Genomic DNA, 21,073 nt, shown 5'->3' with positions numbered 1-21,073 from the left:
TTATTCATGCAGCACAAGTCGGACACCACAGCTCATACCTATAACTTTACTGACAAACCCTAACTTGGCGGCGTTGGGGGCGGGGCGGGAGGTGATGAGCTCGCCGTCGGAGCCGCAGAGGCCGATGGCCTTGACTCCTTCCCGGTTGATCAAGGAGACCAAATGCTTGTTGACTTTGTCGGCCAAGACCATGGAGACGATCTCCATGGTGGGCGCGTCGGTGACACGAAGGCCATCGTGGAAGTTGACCTCGATGTTGAGGCGCTTGAGCCAGAGGTTGATCTCGGGGCCGCCGCCGTGGACCAGAATGGGGCAGAGGCCGACGCAAGCGAGGAGGACGAGGTCTCTGATGACGGGGGCTTGGAGGGTCTCGTCTTTCATGGTGGCGCCGCCGTACTTGATGACGATGGTTTTGCCTCGAAATTTCTGGATGAAGGGTAGGGATTCGGAGAGAATGTCGACCCGGAGCTGACCTGGAGTGGTATGAGCCGGGTGTTGGGCTTTGATTGAGAGTGAGTGCGAGTGCGAGTGCGGTGGATATTTGGGGCGGAAGAAGGTGAGGGTGTTGGGGAGGTTGCAGGGTTTTGGGGAAGGAGGGAATGAGATCAGGTTTAGACAAGGGTTTACCAGCTGGGTTTTAGAAGCCAACATTTTGAGTTTGATTCTAGGGTTGTTTGGGTCTTCTGATCTCTTAGATTGAGAAAGAGAAAATCCAGAAATTGAGAGGGAAAATGGGATTTGGGTTGGTCTTGGAGAATCTGTGGATGATGATGATGGAGGCTTTCCTCCCGGTGGGTTTGTGACTTATTAAACCAGAGAAGAGAGTGAACTCGAGGGTAAAAAAAATTTGACTTTCTAAAGGTGAATAGTCAAGAGACAACTTTACCCTTAAAAGTATGCCAGGTGACATACTAACTAACAGAGTTATTGACGGCAGGTATCAAAAGTGTGTCGGGTTTTATAGTCCAGGTACCAAAGTGTAGTTAGTGTAAAGTGAGGCACGTTAATTCACAGTGACCTTTAGTTCAGGTACTGTTTGAAAAATTCTCCCTATATATTATAAACCCTTATTTGTCATTTCATATAAGTTGACAAAATCTAATAAAAATTAAAAAAAGATGAAGGTCCAAATATTAAATTTGGAGGTCTAACTAGAACCTCCCAAATTCTAATTCTCGAAGTTCAAGTGTTATGTTTTTTTTCATTCTCTAAATAATATGAGTATAGGATTGAGCATTTCACTTTGATACAGTTATGAACTCTATTTTTTAAATTACTAATTTAATAAGGAAAAAATCAAATAAATTATACATGCATGGGGCGGATCCATGGCAACCTAAATTATAGTTAGGATTCTTTTCAAAAAAAAAAAATTATAGTTAGGATTATACTCCAAATCTTGTCCATTAAATTTAATAACAATTAACGGTTGAGATGAGTCCTAAAGAATAAATCATTATCTATTTTTTTATATAGAATTAATTTATATAATCTAATTATGTAAGACATAATCAAATTAAATGAAAACTACTCCGATTTGGAATATAATTAACAGATTATTTGTTTTCCTATTGAAACTCAACTACTCTAGAGAAAAGAAAAAAATTTGATCTAGATGAAGTCTTTGACGGAGCACGATGAAAATTGATTGAGTTTCAATCTCTTCTACACCTCTTTCTCACTTTTTTCCTCATCAAATTGACAGAGCACAAGGATTAGACAGCAAGGAAGTAAAACAGAATATTTTGGATATTCCAATGTCAAGAAACCCTAGGGTTTAGCAGAGTGCGGCGGCCAGAGCTTCTCCGGTTGCAGGCGGTTCTAGCGACGGCAAGGCTTCTTTTCGCGGGTCGGGGCAATCTAGGGCGTGGTCGTGTGTTTGGCCAGGCGGTTCGATCTCTAATCAAAGGCGGAGGGGTGTCTGTCAGTGGCGTCAGGGAGCAGAGTCGATCTGCCAGTTTGACATGATCGACGTGATATAGATCGAGGGTAGCGAGGCGGTGTGGTTGTGTCGGTGGCTGGGCTATCTGTGTTTGGCGCTTGGTCGGATTTGGTGTTGGCGGGGAAGGCTTTGACCGACTCGAGGTTGAGCAAATTGGGACAAATCGGTTGTTGCCGGTCTGATTGGTGGATCGGTTTGCGTGGATACAGCAGGGCGAATATGGTCTTATGGAGAAGCTGGCCGCTAGAACTTGTAGCGCCGGTGGGGTTGCTCAGAGCGGCATCCTGGGCTTGGAGTTGGGTCTGGGGTTCTTGGTCTGATTCTGAGCTTGGGCTAGCTGGGCCTAGCTCATGGGTTATCAAGGAGGGTGCCTTGCCACCCTCACTTGTTACTTAGACTTGGGCAGGCCGGGCCCAAGAGTTTTAGACCTACTTGGGCATGTTTGGGGCTACCTATAGTCTTCAAGTGTCAATCTATTCGGATCATGACTTCTTCGAGAGTTGGTAATTATCTTGGATGTGATTAGTGTTTTTCAAGCGAGCTTATGGATAAGGAGGTGCTCCTATATATTTGTTGGCTAGGAAGTGGTTTTCTGCTGGTACCACAATTGCGTGATTGGCTAATGGGAGGCTAGTGAATAATTTTGCCCTAGAAGACATGGAGTTTCTTTGTTTATAAGTTCGCTAATTATAGTGAGCCTATCATTGACTTGTAATGAGTTTGCTTAGCTTAGATTAGGGTTTTCGAATTTTCTTGCTGGGTATCTTTTTGTAAGTGCAGCTAGACTATAGCCATTGGCTGAATGCCGGCTATTGATCCTAATGATATCAATTTCTATTAAAAAAAAAAAATTGACAGAGCACAATCAAGTTCATCATACTATCAGTACATATCAATTTAAATCAATTTAATTGATCTTGACGATCATTCCTACGTATAAACGTTTGTTGCTGAATTTTTATTTTTTTTATTTTTACAAAGGGTCATTGCTTAACCTAGTAAAACGTTTCATACTTTTCATTCACAAGGAAGCAATCAATTGTTATGAACTTCCATCATTAGAAGCCCATAACATCCTAGCGGCACAACAAAATATATGGGAAGTAACGAAAGTATGACCACGTGGAATAATAGTTGTTTGTAAGAGGCCAATAAGGAAGAGATGGTCACCAACTAGGTCAGAATTTTTCACAATATGCTTCATTGATAAAGAGTTCAACTCCTCGTGGAGGAGAAGAAGAAGAAGATGAATTTTATGTTAGGGCCGTATGTTGCTTAAATTCCTAATTTTGGTAATTATTGGATATTCCAAAACGAGGTAGTTTATGAAAGATATTAATTACGAAGAATTTAAAGTATGAGAGAGAGAAAGAAAAATTTGAATTGATGTTATATATTGTTTTATTAAAAAAATAAATAAATTATCTTTAATCTCAACCGTTGATTGTTATTAAATTTAATAGACAAGATTTGAAATAGAATCCGAATTATAATTTAGGTGGCTACGAATCCGCCCCCATTATACACATACACACTAATATTGCTCAACTAATGTAAAAAATCAACACATGATTCCTCTGTTTCGTACTCCACAATGTGCTAAAACTTTGGTGCCTTCCACAACTCGGGCAAATCATCTTCATCTTCTTATTTCAATCCACTAGGCTCCTAGCACAAGAAAATTTCTTGTTTATCAAATTTTATTATTATTCACGGCCCACTTTAAAAAACGGTGCCACAATTTATTTATGGGTGGTTCTAGTTGGACCTCCAAATTTGATATTTGGACCTCCAACTTTTTTCAATTATTAATAGACTTTGTCAAATTATATGAAAAGACAAAGAGAGAAAAATAAAAAAAAATAAAAAAAAAACAACAACAACAAATACTCTTCTTACCTCCCCAAATATAACATTCAATTAATTTTTTTTCCGGAATTTCCTTATATTGCCTTTGTAGTTTTATAATTTACCAAAAACAATTAAGTAAAAATAATAATTATCATTTAATACAAAGATAAATTCAAAACAATCTGATATGAAATTTCCTTAAACTAAATTAATTCAATATTATGATATAGTTATTACTTGATCTTCCAACCCAAAACCCTTGAAATCCTTCTTTTAACAAATTCAAAGGGTTCTAGCAACATATCAAGATCGAGAACCAACCCTCTGATTAATTTTGGTGGAGGCGAGACCTATTCATAAGAGAGCAATATCATATGATTTTGATTCATTCTTCTTCTCGTGGTTGAAGATACAGATAAAAAGTAGAGTAACAAATTGTTGTATCTCATGTTCAAGGGTGTTTTGGTAAAGATAAGGAGATCTACTTAGCTTTTCAAGTATTCTAAAAAGCAAATTAGAGGTGTAATAAGTATGAGAGGTCCAAATAGCAAATTTGGAGGTCCAACTAGAACCACCCTTTATTTATTTCTCAAAAAAAAAAAAAAAAAAAAAAAACAAACAGAAACCGACCTCTTTGAGGCGCTCATTGTTTTCAGAATATAATAACAAAATAATACGGCCGGGGGATAATGCCCCGCCTTTCCAGGCTTGCAGGCCAGCTGACAACCCAAAGGGGGCACAACCGTCTTTTCCACCGCATTGTTACAGATCGTCGTCGTCTTCGTCCTCCTGTTTTTTTTTTTTTTTTAATTCTTTTTAAAAAAGTTTATTTCCTCTTGTTTTTCTCTCTTCTTCTTCTTCTTCTTCTTCAGTCTCATAATCCCATGACCACCACCACCACCCGCATTGTCACTCCCCTTCTTCTCCAGACGTGAAACCCCCGCACCAGCGACCCATGGCCGGCGGCGCGTCGGAGCTTCTGCAACTCGTCAACGACGTCGTCGGCGCTGGAAAGTCCGCCGGCGGAGGAGGTGGCGGCGCCTTCAGGAAGGACTGCACCGATCTGGTGCGGCGGATCGCGCTGCTGACGCATTTGTTCGAGGAGATTAGGAACTTCAAAGGACTCGAATTTCCACCGTTGGATGCTTCCACTTCTTCTTCCTGCTCCACACAGCCGTGGGTTTCCGATCTCGTCACGGCGCTTCAGGCCGCGAAGCGGCTTGTATTGGTGGCCACTAGCTTCAATTCCAATTGTGACGCTCCTGTGCTCGCCGTAAGTTTCTCTCTGGTTCAATATCGTGTGCACCACAACGGGAATGTACTTTTCTTGTTAGTTTTCGGTTTTTGTTGAGTCGATTTTTTTCGCAGTTTGTTGAGTTGGCAGTTGTTAGCTAAATGTAGTTGTGGCTGAAATCGGTGTTTGAATTGATTTATGATCAGGACGAAGCTAGCAAGAGGATAAGCTTCCATTTTCAATGCGCGACGTGGAAATTGGAGAGGGCGCTGGGTGAAATACCGTATGATCAGTTCGAAATATCAGAGGAAGTTGAAGAACAGGTAAGACCGACTGATTCACTGGGATCTTGTTTTGATTACATTTACTAGGCTGAGCTATCCTTTTCATTTACAAATTCAAGAAATAATTTATGAGTAAAATATGGTAGGTTGCATTGGTTAGAGCACAATTGAGAAGAGCCATAGAAAGATATGGGACCTTGAATACGAGGAAAATGTCTTTTTATGGTCTACCTCAGTCTCTGGTAGAGTCTGGAAAATGGGTGCATGTTATAGAGAATAATAGTAGTTCAAAGATGACAGACAGTCTTCCCAAGAGCTTTAGTGCTGATGATCTGGTTCATAAATCGCAAAGGATGAGCAACTCCTGTGTGGCAGAGGCACCTTCACTCTGCTCAACAAATGAGACTCATGTTGATGGTGAGGAAGATATGAACAAGAAGCCTGACGCCACTGTCATCCCTGATTTTATATGCCCAATATCTTTGGAACTCATGAGAGATCCTGTTATTGTGGCCACTGGTCAGGTATGCTAGATGCTAATTGATTGTCTCAAAGTTCTAGCTTTGCCTTTGGTAGTTTGATTTATTCCCAAAACTCAACAATCTTTGGCATGCTTGGTTCTGCAGACATACGAGAGATCTTACATACAGAGATGGATAGACTGCGGAAATACAACATGTCCAAAAACTCAGCAAAAGCTTCAAAATTTGACACTAACTCCAAATTATGTCTTGAGAAGTCTAGTTGCTCAGTGGTGTATTGACAACAACATCGAGCAGCCGACAGGATTAACAAATGGTAAACTCAAGAAGAGTGATGGATCCTTTCGTGACATTAGTGGGGACATAGCGACAATTCGAGCTCTGGTAAGCAAGCTTGCAGGTCGATCAATTGAGGAGCGGAGAGCAGCTGCAGCGGAAATTAGGTCACTGTCCAAAAGAAGTACTGATAACCGAATACTAATTGCAGAAGCGGGTGCTATTCCGGTATTGGTCAATCTCTTAACAGTAGAAGATGGCTTAACACAAGAGAATGCAGTGACTTCCATTCTCAACCTCTCTATATATGAAAACAACAAGGGGCTTATAATGCTTGCGGGTGCTGTTCCTTCTATTGTCCAAGTCCTCAGAGCTGGAAGCATGGAGGCTCGAGAGAACGCAGCAGCGACCATTTTTAGTTTGTCGCTTGCCGATGAGAACAAAATAATTATAGGTGCATCGGGAGCAATTTCAGCTTTGGTGGAATTGCTTCAAAATGGGAGCACAAGAGGGAAGAAGGATGCTGCAACAGCGCTGTTCAATTTGTGCATTTATCAGGGCAACAAGGGCAGAGCTATCAGAGCAGGGATAATTACAGCTTTACTAAAGATGCTAACTGATTCAAGCAATTGCATGGTTGATGAAGCACTGACCATTATGTCAGTTCTTGCTAACCATCAAGAGGCAAAAGTTACTATAGTAAAGGCCGGCACAATACCTGTTTTGATAGACCTTTTGCGGACAGGCCTGCCTCGAAACAAAGAGAACGCATCTGCCATTTTGCTTGCATTGTGCAAGAGAGAGACCGAGAACCTTGCCTGCCTAAGTAGGCTTGGTGCAGTCATACCCTTGACAGAGCTCACTAAGAGCGGAACAGAGAGGGCCAAAAGGAAGTCTAGTTCATTGCTGGAGCATCTTCGGAAGTTGCAGCAGCTATAATAACACATGTAGTGGTAATGCCATTGATTTCCAAATTGTTAATCAATGTTCCTCCAATTTTTTTCTCAATGAATGTTCCACTGTTCCTTTTTTGTGGTGTGAAACTGAGAATACGAGGTTGAGATGAATAAGTCAATCGATCTCAATGCTTTGTATATTCGTTTCTTCCTTCTTTTAAGAGTGAAATATGCTCATTTAATTTAATACATTGTTTTGCTGTATCATTCTATTACTTTCACTCGCAAGACGTGCTTTCGTATTGCTTTCTGTCGGTAATCCAAATGAGAAGCAAACCTGTCTATGGATAATTGAATTTCCGGGTCATAGACAGAGTTTCTTTGCTGTAATCATATGCTATTCATTTTTCTCTTAGTTTTGTTTACATCTCATAAGGTAGAGGAAAGGACACTGAGATGATCACGTTTACAACTGTCCTTTGACAATATTCAAAATCCTGTTCCTTGATTATGGATGCCATTGTTCGTTGAACTTGGGGTATCAAATCCTTATCTTTAAGATAGTGACCGTCTACATCGTCTAAAAAGAAGTTAACACCTAAAACTTTCAACCCTGTTCCTATGGTTGGCCACTACTTAAAAGCAAACGATATGTATTATGCACCTCGCTTTTGTTTAGTAATAGGTACACTTTTCACATATGCCCTCCGCGGACAACTGGTTCCTAAGGGCAAGTTCACCCGTTGGGTCACCAGGTCACCCACTATTCATAACTTTTTAGTGTTAATTTCGTGCCCTGGGTCACGAGCACAGTGTATTTCGTGCCCTGGGTCACCCGGTACAGTGTTCTGGGTCACCATGGTGACCTACACAGTGTATTTCGTGCCCTGGGTCACGAGCACAGTGTATTTCGTGCCCTGGGTCACGAGCACAGTGTATTTCGTGCCCTGGGTCACGAGCACAGTGTATTTCGTGACCCAGAGAATGAAAATATACACTAAAAAGTAGTGACTAGTAGGTGACCCGGTGACCCAACGGGTGAACTTGCTCTAAGGAGAGCCTAGTTCGCTCTAGTCCTATCATCGCCAAATGATGTTGTCCTTAATTTTTCAGAAACAGTTTTGTGACCAAAATATCGTCAACAAATTAAGAACTTCGGCGAACGAAATTTCGTGCAAATTAGGAACAATTCTCTCGGTAGTAATATTCGTCGCCACAAGCTTTTAGGGACACTTGTTCCAACAAACAGGTCGCTGGAAAAAGTTTGTTGTCCCCCATTGTTTTAGGAACACTCTGCCGACGAACTTTCGTCGCGATGCTTCCTTTAGCATTCTAAATCATGCCAAGATTCCCTGCTTCGTTTCTTCGTTTCTTTTCAATGTCGACAGAGCAGTACGAATTGAAAGTTTGAAACTCTTCCTGCTTAGAGCTCAGTTCTGGAAGTTACAAGTGTGCTTTATGATTGGATGGTTTTTAAACCCTCTACTAAATAGTAAATACTAATGAATAGGCTCGTCCTTTTCGGTTGATTAGTTTGGTATAAACCATAAAGCATGAGTTCAGACGTAGGAAGTCAATTTTGAGCTATGGCCCCAAAATGAATACTAACAGCTAGAGTACAAAACTGAAAACTAACACTTTGATTTTTTAGTTTTTTTCTACTACTTTTCGTTTCAATTTTTTTCCTCAGTTTACAATTCTAGATTTGGTTTTGGTCAACTAAAGGAATAGGTGCACGGGCATTAGGACTTCTCACAAAGCCGCCTAATCTAGTACTATTATCGTTCACGGAAACTTAACTAGCGAATTTAACGCATCGTTTTTTGGTTAATCACACCAATTTACAATCAGTTTAACCCATGGATTGAACATATTTGTTCTGAGATGATGTATTAATCAACTATTTATCTGGCCGGGTTGCATATTCAATCCGTAATCCAAACGAAGAAAAGAGAATGAAGTAGACACCTCTGATGCCATTATATATATTCGTACCTCTGATGCCATTATATTCGTACCCCGAACAAATACCAATATTTCTGCATGTTGAATTTCAATCACAGTTGCTTAATTGGGTAGAAACTTTCAGGCTTACGTCTAGCAGAAGAACAACCGCAATTATGTAAGTTATAATACAGAAACGATGATCCAGTCAGTGAAATTTGATTCTTTCATTTTGTCTAAGATAATATTAGAGAATTTCGGCTACTTCTTCCAAGTTGATGAGCGGAGACCATTACTTTACACCCAATACGTACCAGTCTCAGTCTACTAGTCCACTTCAATGTTCTCGTAATATACACAATCAGAGCTTAATCAGCATGCTGCCCAAATTTAGATGATTAAATCAAGATGCAGTGTCAATTCAAGGGTTGTTGAATCATTAAAAAAAAAAAAAAAAAAGGGGGGGGGGGGCTTAGACATGCTAATTTGTCTCCGAAGCAAATTCCAAATATAAAACTACATTTCTTTCCTAACCATTGTTCTAAAAGGAGCTGGCGAAATGCGCCTTAAGCCTCAACTTGAGGCAAGGTATTGCCGTATTGGCAAAACGCATTAGTTTTAAGGTGAGATGCGCCTTAAGGTTGAACTCTTAAGCGAAATATGTCATGAAGGCTTACAACTCTTTTTAAAGGTGTGGTATAGGTAAAACATGATTATCGGACCTGTTTGAAGTGATGGTTCGTAAAAAAATATCAAAAAAAAATTTCTTATGATTTTCTAAATTTGGCGAACCGGGAAAATTATAAAAAAATTAATATGATTGAGTGCCGTCACATGGAATATATCCTAAAAATCATGTTTTACTAATGATGAAGTTGTGCACATGAAAATTTGAATAAAAAATGATCTTGACATGATTTGGCACTCGTGACACGTTATTGCGAGACTACCATGATGTCAAATGTGTCAAATCTTGTTCATATTTATATTGAAAATTTTCCACTCCATAATCTCACAATTAGTAAAACCTGTTTTTTAGGAGCTGCTCCAACTGATGGAGCGCATAAATGTAGACTTGATTTTTTTTTAAAATGATTTTCTAGTTTTTTTTACTTAAAAAAAATCATAAAAGAAAAATTTGACATTGTTGAGTTCCGTCAGTTCAGAAATTTCTTAAAAACCATGATTTAAAGGTGGGAAGATTTTGGTGAGAAAATAAGAGCATGCAATTTTGACAAAAATCCACAATTTTAGGTGAAATCAAGGTTTCAAACATTTTTTTTTACAAGATTGTTTCCCAGGAATTAGAAAAGCATACGACATCTTTCAATGTATTTAGCCTCGCTCAAGGCACCATTAGCATCACTTGCGAACCATTAGCCTTGCTAGTAACGAGCAGCGCCGTGAACCTCGCTTACCATGCTCACCGTGAGCCTCATTAAAAATGTGCATCATTAACACGTTTGTATCATGCCCACCGGTTAACGGTATGTCCAGAGTTAACCTCACTTGTCATAGACAATGTTAACCTTACTTATCAGCACTTCATCTTTCATAAAACTACCTCTAATCTTGCGAGTCATAAAAGTATAAAACGCCTCTCTCAAAAAAAAAAACGCCTCGTCTTTAAAAACAATGTTCCTCGGGTAATGCGATCTCTTCTCCTAAGTCAAATATCACGTACGCGATCTCAACGTAATCCAAAGAGAATTCTGAAGCCCGAGCCGTGATTATCGTGAGCTGTATACGATTATGCAGTTATCTTTGTTCCATACATCACGGGATTTTGGAGCTAAATCCAGTGAAATATGAACACGAGGGTAGTTGAAATGACAAAATCCTATTTAAACTAAGAAAATTTAGGGTCGAAAGCGAAAGCCTACGTACTTTACGCTTTTGTCAAAACTCATAAACTAATCACTCTTTTCAAAAAAAAAAAATTGCCTTCTTTGACCGACTACCATTTATATATCTTTCTCGCAAACCTATCTAGGAACACCTCTGCATTACTCCAAAAACACTATCATCATCATCAACAAAACAGTGAGAGCCAAACCAGGTGAGTGAGTTAGGATCCCAATGGGCAACAGTTTGGGAAGCAAAAAGAAAGCAAAGGTTCTGCAAATTAGTGGGGAGACATTGAAGTTGAAGACGCCGGTCCAAGCAGGTGAGGTAGTGAAGGACTACCCTGGTCACGTTTTGCTTAAATCCCAAGAGGTAAAGCATTTGGGGATCCGAGCAAAGCCTTTGGAGCCACACCAACACCTTGAGGCCAAGGGAGTCTACTTCCTTGTGGAGTTGCCAAAGGCTAGTAGTAATAGTGACAATCCAAAAGAGAGAGTTCCGAGGAGAGTCCGGTCCGGAATACACATGACTGCCAAGGACAGGCTTGAGAGTTTAATGCTGTCTCGGAGGTCGGTTTCCGACCTCTCCACCATGAAATCGATACCCGAGAAATCGCAAGATGGGCCGGTGCGCGTGAGGATGAGGCTTCCCAAGGCTCAAGTTGAGATGCTCATGCAGCAGAGCAGAGATGAGGAAGAGGCAGCAGAGAAGATTATGGATCTGTACATGGTTAATGCCAACATTGGTGGTGAGACCAATGAGAAGGATGGTCATGGAAGAGTGGTTAGACAAGGCACCAAGACGCGTGAGGTATTGCTTCTTCAAGTTTCTAAGACATTGTTCCTGTTTTTGGGGCATGTTAAGCGGTTTAAGTGTTTGACATTTTGGTTCACTTTCGTTTTTGCTTGCTTGAATCATTGAGTAGATAACCAGGGTGACATTTAACTGAGTTGGTGGACCTATAACCAAGTACATGTATGACAGTCAATTCATATATTTTACCTGTTGAATTAATGAGTTTTAATGTTTTATAAACAATTTTCACTACGCGAAAACTACTTCTCACCGATTTTTCTAGAACTTGTTGCTAGAAGTCCGAAGCTTGTTTTTCTAGCCTAGTTCAATAAGTTGTCCCAAACTATCCCTTTATCCTTTGAACTTGATCTAAAGCTCAAGCCATATTAAACCTTTCACTTAAACTTCAGGTTTTCATGGAGAGTGTAATAAACGTAACCTTGTTCATACATATAGACAAATGTAGCTAATATGTCTTGTTAAACGAGAAACACATTGAAACTTAGGTATTCAACATGTAATTATATGATCAGATGGTCAAAAATTTCACCTGCTTTATTAGTGGGCGCTGCAATAGGTCATGGTGCTTAGACTTTGCTACCCGCCATAGCTGGGTGGGACTAGAACCCAACTTTCATGTGCACTTTAAGAAAGTTGGTTGCAACGAGCACTTATTAGTCAACACCCTGTCTCCACCATAACATGTTTTGGTAGCATATATCTTTAAATACATTTTTTCCGTTTGTCATTTTGCTCCAATTACTACTCTACAATTTAAAACTCACATATGGTTTAAGCAACTATCAACTAGTCTGATCACTGATGTGAACGTTAACTCATATTCATTCTTGTTTTGGATGCTTAAACCTGCAGAAGCGAGTGAGCTTCCGACCGGTCGATGAAGGAGAAATACAAATAGCTGTGGCTTCTTAACGAGTAGAGGGCAGCCGGTAATGGAAATATTTGTGGTGGTCCAGACTTGAAGGCTCTACTGTCTATAGTCTCTTTCAGTCTGCCCAGTTTCCGATCAACCAACTTATGTGATCAAGGGTTAATTACGTTAGACTGATGTAGAATGAGTTCTTGTAGTCATATGGTGAAGAACTTCTTTTGTTCTTGATCCATATGAATGTGTCAATGAACCCAAATATACAGTTTTGATAAAGTTGAATTATAAGATTAAAGATGTACAACTTCTATTCCAAAAGTGCATTCCAAGGCTTGCATCATCAAGTTAATAACGCAAGAAAGGTGATCTATAAGGTAGCTGTGTACATGTGGATTAAAATGAACATGTGTGATTGGAAACTTCATGGACTACCCTTAACATGCGTTCCCAGATTGATACATGTGCTCAAAAACTTAGAAAGAGTATAACATAATTTAAAGAGACCAATAGAAAAATGATTTACTGATGAAGAACATGGACCAGAAATCCACCTATCAAATTTACATTGTCTACTATTACATCACATTGCTAAGCCTACTTCACCCTAGGACTGGTAACTTGAACAAAATAACAGTTGCCAGCTCCAGAGAATAACGCATCTAAATTGGGTTACTTTCTGCCCCATATACAAAAGAAAGAAGATCCCCCACCACCACCCCATAAAAAAATAAAAATAAAAATAAAATCAGATGGAGGGATTTCCCTCCTCTCTGTTTATCAGCAATAATACCCCTATTTCATATTAATGAACACATATTTAGTGGACAAAAGAATGAAATGATGCAGTTCAGGAAGACCATTGATCAGGTACGGTGAGAAAATAGGTAGTCATTGCCTTCCGGAATCTTTTCTTGTATTGCTTGGGAGAAATGATTGTCGGGGGAGCATTCTTCGGACCACCCAGTATTCCAGACGCCTTCACCCATGTCTCCAAATGCTTGTCCCACGTATATTGTCTCATGAAATCAATGATCCCCAAAACCAATTCCTTCCGCTCATCGTCTACCCCAACCAGCAGCGAGTAGTCCATCACATCAACAGACTGTAGAAGATGCATATATTCAATGAGTGCTATTATATTCAATTTTAATCTGGCTCAGATGCATTTGTAGGCATAAATGATTTTACTAATCCTAAGATATTATTAGCAATTAGACCTGAAAGCAGCACTTTTTCAAAAGATGTTTTAATCACATGAAATGAGTGTGTCCATTCTAAGCACAGGAGAAGCTGTGAAACCTTTGAAAATAATTTTCGAAATCCCAATGCATCCAAGATATGAGTCCGTGAGATGCAAGAGAAAGGGAAGGGGGTGAAGGCATACCGCTAAAAAGGATGTATCATTCCAAATTGATCTTTCCAGGCTTCTCTTTGCTTTGCTTCCAAGAAATATGGGTTTTGTACGTAATGATTCCAACAAATTCATGTCCAACAGTACTTTGTTTGTGCCTGTAGTATCAGAATTGTAACGTGATCGAGCAGACCCCTTGAGATCATATACCCTTGATATATTTCTTTTAAAGAAAAGGTTCTCCATCACCATCAAATCCATTTTAGTTTCCTTCCCACCTTTTAGGTGTTTGACAGTGACCTGCCAACACAACAATTTGAAAAAATCAAAGTCATTGCTTATCAACATGCCTATACAACAACAAAGAAACAACAAACTCAGAAGGAAGTACCAACCTGATATATACCAAGAATTTTTGCAAGACAAGTTGGGCTTCCAGAGCTAAGAGAATCTGTCAAATATTTAAAATACTCAGGTGCAAATTCCTGAAAAGATTCCAACTCTGTCTTTGTAACTTGCTTTATGATAAATCTATCATCCAATGATTTGGCAAAATATACATTGCTTTTTCCCCCTTGTGCACTCCATCTCTGGCAGCGGCTCAAGGATCGTACAAAATCCACTTCATTAGGGCAGCATATCTTCCTAAGAGAGTCAAAATGCTTTGCAAAATAACAAGTCACAGAAAACTTCACTTTGCCTCCAGCATTTGAGGACTCGTCCCCAAAGGAAATCCTTAAGTGTGGAGATTTCTTGGGATCTGCAAACAAGTTACTCATAGAGGATGAAGCATCTTCAGATCCATAACTTCCATAGTGGATATAATCCAAGTCCATAGAACCAAAAGATTGCCATGGTGAAAAGGTGGGAGCTGCTGAATCTTCTTTGTAGCTTTCATGGATGCTCCATGCCCCCTCATGCTCATTCAACTTATCACCAACCCAGTCCTCGTAATCCTTAGAACTAAGGGCATACGATATTATGCTTGTGGGCTCGCTGTCATAAACACCAACAACTACATTATTGTTGGTTGTCTGAGAGAGTAGCAACCTGACTCCATCAGCTATTTGAGATGCAGAAGAGATAAATGAGGGTGTGGAACTTAGTATTACGTTTAACTTCTGAGCCTCTAACGGCAATGCCTGAGAATAAGTCCTTGTTACACTAGAAAGAGGATCTCTAACCATACTCCTGTAATCTCCAGAAGCATGAAATGATCTTAGTGTCGACAAATGCAACGAAGAAGGTGGCAACCCTTTCCTAATCCTTTCTTGGAATCTTACTGCAGAATCAAAAGAGTGAACTCTCATTGGTGACACTAACCTTCTAAAAGGAGGATCATCATTTTGGCTCGTCAGCCTAACAGCAGCAGGTTGGACTCCATCTGCCTGTGATGCATGAAGTGGTTGAGCTTTCGCCAGAAGTTGATCAGTTCCAGTCCATGCAGAATCTATTCTCTCAGAAAGAGTAGAAACATGCAAGGGGAAGCTTTCATAGGATGTCTCATCAACAACAATTTCCCTATCTGAATGCATATCCTCCTCAGAACGTTCGAACATTGGTGCGCTAGGTTCTTTGTCTGGCAGCAAATCATTTCCAGAAGGCACCACAAATTTTGGACATTCAGACACATTATTACCTTCATGGGCAAAATCAAGCCTGCCATCCTTACTAGATGGATCAGTACTCAACTCTTGCAGGTAGCCAACAGATACAACCCCATCTGTAGCCCTGGAAACTGGATTCTTCTGAATAAGTGAATCCAATGAATAAAGCTGGCGATCCCAAACATGAGAACCAATTAAAAGAGACCGTCTCAAGCGATTTAGCTCCAAAACGTCTACTACAGCCATTTGGCCCAGTTCAGAAGTCTCCACAAAAGCAGGTTGCAGAAAACCCTATTAACAAACAAGGAAACTAGATTAGAGAAAGACAGATTCAATTTCCAGAAGGCTTTAGAAAAGAAATAACAATAAAAACAACAAAAAAACAACTATGAGGAGGATATGCACTCCAGGACACCTTCCTTCGCTTGAGCTTCCCAGGAAACATCTGATAACAGTCGGTCACAATATCAGAATGATACTGAATTATATACTTACAATGTAGTCATTCCTTTCCTTTTTAAGCTGATCTTTCAGCTCCACAATGTGGTTCTGTAATCCACCTGCCCCTGACATTTCACATCCAAAAGATCTATTTTTCTCTTCCATACAGTCAAGTATATCAGATATCTCTGCATATAAGGTTTCCATCTTTCCCATGAGCTGAAATGAAAAAAAAATTAAAAAAATGGTACTTAGAACTGAGATGTCATAAAGATTCAAAAAGTACAAAACTGGTTGAATAATAAGCACCAGTGCAGGGAAACAAAAATCATCAATAAGTGGAATTAAGTTCTTCAAAGCACCTCTGTTGCCTCTTTTCTTATCCAATCTGGTTGAACTTGGCCATTGAATTCAAGCACTGAAGGCGGCAAATGGACAGAAAGAATATCAATGGGGGAATATCTGAAGAATGCCACCATGCTCCCAAATCTGTTATATAAAAGCAGTCAATTTTTTGTTTTAATAGGATCAGTTAATATGAGAAAAGATAATAACCAATCCAACTAGTACTTACCCGTAGTAACGGAGACAGTCTCGTTGCAATGAATGGCCACAAGTAGCTACGCGATTAGCAGTTGCATGGTTTGAAAAGCTAAGTTCCAAGAACTTTCCAAAAGAAAGTCCCCAGGCAGCATCTGACATGACTACTCTACGTGTTGCCGGCGGAACTCCATCTATATGTGCACACCTCAGACAACGGTGCCACATCCATATTTTACCATCTCTTTCCCCAGGTAGCTTCAGTGAAGGAAGGCATCTCACATTAATGGTAAGGTTTCCTTGTTGATGGGTGTAACATAGAACATGGGCCTCGGCTGGCTCTTTACAAGATCGACAGAAAGATGTCTGCAAGTTATAAACCTCATTAACTACAAGTCCATTCTATAATTTGGAATATAATAAGGAGTGGAAGTCCTGAAATAAAACAAAAAAGAATTACCTGATCAAATAGGTCATCACGAAGATATCTTCCAAGTGGCTTATCGAAGCAGCCATAGAACTTTATTCGCAGAAGTCGGGAGCGTTCACAAACAGTTCCTTTCAGTACACAGTGGCTTGAAAAGGATACCAAAATGCTCTGATGAGTGTCAGCAGTAGAGAAGTACTCACTGGAAGGCTCATTCTGATCAATCCTCTCAGAGCTCGTCAATTCATGAATATCCTCGTGTTGACTCCCGACATGAGGCAATGTTTCTTGCAACTCCAGTCGGGAAATGTTTTTTGTCTCAGCAGAATGTGCAATCAGTGCCTTTATATCCTTGTATTGATGTGAAGAAGTGTCCGAAAACACATGAGATGCTAAATCATCATTATAGGGATCAGAAAATGCATTTCCAACCTCAAAGTCCACAGAACCATTAGATAACGGAAAACTATGGTCAGGAACAAGATGGCCAGACAAAGATTCTGATCCTTCAATTTCTGGGATCAAACCCAAAATATCATCATCTTGAGCAGAAGCATCAGCTACAGCTTTGGAATTGCTTGAAGTAAGAGAATTAGCTGAAATTGACTGTCTAGGTATCTTGGGCAGAGTAGCACCCTCATCAACAAGGAATGATGTTTCTAGGGATAAATGATAAGCTGCAAACACTGCATACTGAACAACATGTTTGATCTTCTTCAGTTGTTCAACACATGCACCTTTAAGCAGGACCTAGAACAGAAAAGAAAAAGATAAGAGAAAACCAAGTTTAAAATTCTTACGCTATATCAGGCTAGCAGATTATGAGTAAATTACAATAAAAGAACTGAAGATACTCAAATTATAAAAGTAAGGAAAAATGTTGTATAGAAAAATCATTACTGTGCAACAAAGACGCCTTGGACACCCTTCAAAAAACATCAAGGTTTTCACTGGTTTCTTGTTGAACTGATTAGCTGGCTCATGCTGTTCAGAAATTTTTTCCAACCGAAACAATTCACAATGTCCCAAGCGGCTTCTAGGGATATCATCGATTGATGGAGTAATAAGGGCGCCAGTGCACCGAGCTATGCGCTCTAGGACTGGCCTTTTAACATTCAGAACTAATGATATTTCCTTTGCTAGCAGATGGTCTTGAGCATATGAAGATACACTTTTCTCTACCAGCAGAACATTTGGACGAAGAGCTTCTATCTTTGAGATAACCGCTCTAAGATGATCGTTTTCCTGTCCAAAAACAATTCATTTAGAACTTTTATTTACAATAAATTACATCATCGTTCTTGGAGAAAGACATGGTTCAGTTGAATAAGAAGAAAATCTCAGAAAAGAAACAAAACCTGATGCAGTAACGTGTCAAAAGAGGCCAACTGGTTTGGAACTTTCTGATATTCAAGTGCTCCCCCTAAAATAAGTAATCTAGGATTTTTGTACTGTGATGTCATGCGCTTGTGCTTTATATTCTTTGTACAAACTACTCCTTTTACAAGGGTGCTGCACAATAAAAAAAACAATCAGTTAAAGATATAAATCTATGTCACCTTGTACAAAAATTTACTAATTGTCAGGAACATTATACCTGTCGCTTGGACTTCCTGATGGAATACATTTAACTTTCACATAATCACCAGGATCCATACTACCTCCTCGGCTAGTATCCGGTTTAACAAAATTTGCAGCTTGCCATGCTATTGTTGTTACTATGTCAAGCCAGTCTTCGTCTCCATCCTCTTTGCTCATGAAACCCTCACCTTGTAAGAGTTGTGATACAAGCGCTCTAAAATGCCCCTGAACCACAGCTCTAAGAGGTTCCTTGTTACCCTCATTCTGTTTATCCTTTGCAGGAAACATGCTTGAAAGGCTACTACTGGAAGAAAACATTGCACCTGAATCTCCAATATCATCATCTTCATCATCATAGGAAAAGAAATTACTCTCTGCCTCATCATTCTCATCATCGGGAGGAGGTGGATACCAGATGAGACCATTATTATCAAAATCCAATGGTTTCTCATATTGGCTGCGGAACGCTGACAAGTCATCAGAGCAATCATCAGTAATATCTGGATCCTCGGTCCGTCTCTCAGGCCTTTTTAAAACAGCCTTAGTCTGTCGACCAAAGGGTTCATCACTCTGAGTCGCTGGGATGCCTTCATGCCTATGCTGTACTGGATGCCCTTGACTAGAAGTATAGTAAATTCTAGATGAGCAATCAAACTGACTTGATCCCAGTGACCTCAAACTGTATAACTCACTTCTAGCACTAACACTATTTAAATCTATATCCAAATTGTCATCACAATATTCACTTGAAGGGCTGCAAAAGTTCTTTGTCGAATCTTCTGCCTCTTCTTCATCACTCCTGCAAAGTAAACATAGAATTAAAGAGACGGCATATTTACTTGACATCATATCTTCACAACACTTGAAAAGGATATAACAGAATTTGAATACTAGCGCATCAAATTAATTGAACATAATTCCATAAAGCTTTAAGACTGCATCCCGATGGATTACATGTAATCTGAATGAAAGCATACCTACTATGAGAGCGATGAACAGCTACTGGAGATGGGTAAGAACTAAATGAAGTCATACTCTTGACAGCATGGGGAGAATAGCCAATATCCCGGGCTTCAAGATACTTTGACAGATGATCAGTCCGAGTGGATTCATCATCCGCACAACACCTGATAGTTTCGCTGCTAAAACACGGGGATGGTGGTTCAGGGCTTTCTTCAGGAGAGGCAGAAGGATGTACTTTCTCACTACACTTTCTTCCACCTTCCCTCCTTAATCTAACCTCAGAACAAAACTTGCAGAACTTCTCATCACTGCTGGTCAAACCATCCCATTCACCACCCTGAATACACTTGCCACAAATCCACCGCCCACAGCTTTGGCAGTGATATCTATGACCAACTCCACAGGTGTCTGTATGGCAATCACAACACATCTTGCAACCGTTACCGGGCATATCCAACTCTCCAGACAAAGACCTTAACTCACTTGTTCCCCTAGAATTCCAGGACCTCACTTTGTCTATTAGATCTGGTAGGGAACGATCAGGTATTCCCATAGAAAGATATTCCCATAGAATTGTAACAATCCACCAACAAGAATTAGAACCAGCTCTACCTCCTTTTTCCAGCTTCCTCGAATCTAAATTCTTTATTTTCTTCTGTCCTAAATTTTTAGTATATGAGAAAAAAAAAAAAAGTAAAGTAAAACTCCCCACAATAAAAATGGTGGGATGTGTATGGCCTTTGATTATGATTTTGTTTCCCCTGTTTCTTTGTTTTTTGTAATGACACAACAGAATGAAAAATCCTCCCCACAATCACAAAACAGTATCGAAAAGCTAAATCGATGCACAAAACCTAACTCTATATACAGCCAATTCAATCAAACACCTCAGCTTTCTGAGCTGAACAACAACAACAACACCTCAGACAAGAATAGAAGCGAAAACTTTGACAGTAAAGAAACCCTAACCAATCCCAGAGTCTTCAAGAATGCACCCGGTGACCGATTGGAGCATATCACAGCGATCTCTACGGCTCTGCAACTCCAACACCACAGAACAATACTTGCATCAGAGACTAAAGACCGAAACGACACCGTCCTGGAGAAGATGAAGAAGAAGAAGATGGAGGGGGGTGGTGGTGGAATTAAATGCTGGGAAGAATGAGAATCAAAAGCAAGAAAAGGAGGAGTACGGAGAAGGTTCCTTTTCTGCCAGAATCAAAATCATCAGCTCGCATCTCGAGAAACACATTTGCCGCTCTCTCACTCCTTCTTCCTCCTCCGCCGCTTTCACTACCAGCAACCACAGCAGCGCCGCCGCAGCTCTTCTTGATCATCGTCTTCTTCTACTTCATTTTTCTGGTTTCTTTCTCCTCTCTTTCTCTTCCGTTTCAAATTAGTTTCTATGCTTTTTCTCTTCTCCTCTCCCCTTATTTACTTGAATATATTGCTTTTCAAAAAAGCACTTTCTCGCTCTTCATTCCATCTTTATTCCATTTCTAATTCTAATTTCTTTTCTCTCGAGAATTCGACTGAATTTATCTAAATACCACTTATATCCACGTAATGTGACATAATTACGTTATTTAATAAAAATTCACCGGTAATACAAGTGACTCAACAACTATTAAATCATCTCAGTTATTGATAAATATTAAAATAAATTATTAAAAAATGCATTCGATATTATCTAACCGTCTATTTCTATTGCTGTCGTTGGCGCCA

General features: G+C 39.8%; 4 protein-coding genes across 5 annotated transcripts; 2 read left to right on the top strand and 2 right to left on the bottom strand.

Moving 5' to 3' along the window:
• On the bottom strand, nucleotides 1-651 carry LOC133709232 (acetylglutamate kinase, chloroplastic-like). Its single transcript, XM_062134896.1, has one exon. It carries the CDS (start codon nucleotides 649-651, stop codon nucleotides 1-3), a length of 651 nt encoding a protein of 216 aa, XP_061990880.1.
• A 3,936-nt stretch (nucleotides 652-4,587) lies between these two features.
• Nucleotides 4,588-7,240, top strand: LOC133709471 (U-box domain-containing protein 11-like). Its single transcript, XM_062135233.1, has 4 exons — nucleotides 4,588-5,066; nucleotides 5,234-5,350; nucleotides 5,458-5,835; nucleotides 5,938-7,240. Exons 1-4 carry the CDS (start codon nucleotides 4,749-4,751, stop codon nucleotides 7,006-7,008), a joined length of 1,884 nt encoding a protein of 627 aa, XP_061991217.1. The 5' UTR covers nucleotides 4,588-4,748; the 3' UTR covers nucleotides 7,009-7,240.
• Nucleotides 7,241-10,863: 3,623 nt separating this feature from the next.
• LOC133709472 (uncharacterized protein At1g66480) lies at nucleotides 10,864-12,733 on the top strand. The gene is made up of 2 exons (XM_062135234.1): nucleotides 10,864-11,564; nucleotides 12,423-12,733. The coding sequence occupies exons 1-2, from the start codon at nucleotides 10,989-10,991 to the stop codon at nucleotides 12,480-12,482; spliced, it is 636 nt and encodes a 211-aa protein (XP_061991218.1). The 5' UTR covers nucleotides 10,864-10,988; the 3' UTR covers nucleotides 12,483-12,733.
• A 198-nt stretch (nucleotides 12,734-12,931) lies between these two features.
• Nucleotides 12,932-20,836, bottom strand: LOC133709901 (putative 1-phosphatidylinositol-3-phosphate 5-kinase FAB1C). Of its 2 annotated transcripts, XM_062135849.1 has the most exons (12): nucleotides 19,363-20,836; nucleotides 18,402-19,184; nucleotides 18,163-18,316; nucleotides 17,705-18,049; nucleotides 16,838-17,554; nucleotides 16,412-16,743; nucleotides 16,200-16,326; nucleotides 15,892-16,056; nucleotides 15,113-15,687; nucleotides 14,185-14,980; nucleotides 13,823-14,089; nucleotides 12,932-13,540 (listed from the first exon to the last, which is right to left on the bottom strand). In XM_062135849.1, exons 1-12 carry the CDS (start codon nucleotides 19,899-19,901, stop codon nucleotides 13,286-13,288), a joined length of 5,055 nt encoding a protein of 1,684 aa, XP_061991833.1. In that variant the 5' UTR covers nucleotides 19,902-20,836; the 3' UTR covers nucleotides 12,932-13,285. The 2 variants fall into 2 exon arrangements, with proteins under 2 accessions (XP_061991833.1, XP_061991832.1); XM_062135848.1 differs by having other exon boundaries at nucleotides 14,185-15,687; nucleotides 19,363-20,835.
• Nucleotides 20,837-21,073: the final 237 nt, after the last annotated feature.

The sequence above is a fragment of the Rosa rugosa genome, chromosome 5, assembly GCF_958449725.1.
Source record: "Rosa rugosa chromosome 5, drRosRugo1.1, whole genome shotgun sequence".
In the NCBI taxonomy this organism is placed as follows: domain Eukaryota; kingdom Viridiplantae; phylum Streptophyta; class Magnoliopsida; order Rosales; family Rosaceae; genus Rosa; species Rosa rugosa.
The sequence above is the reverse complement of the archived record's forward strand: the minus strand, read 5'-3'. Positions and strand labels throughout refer to the sequence as shown.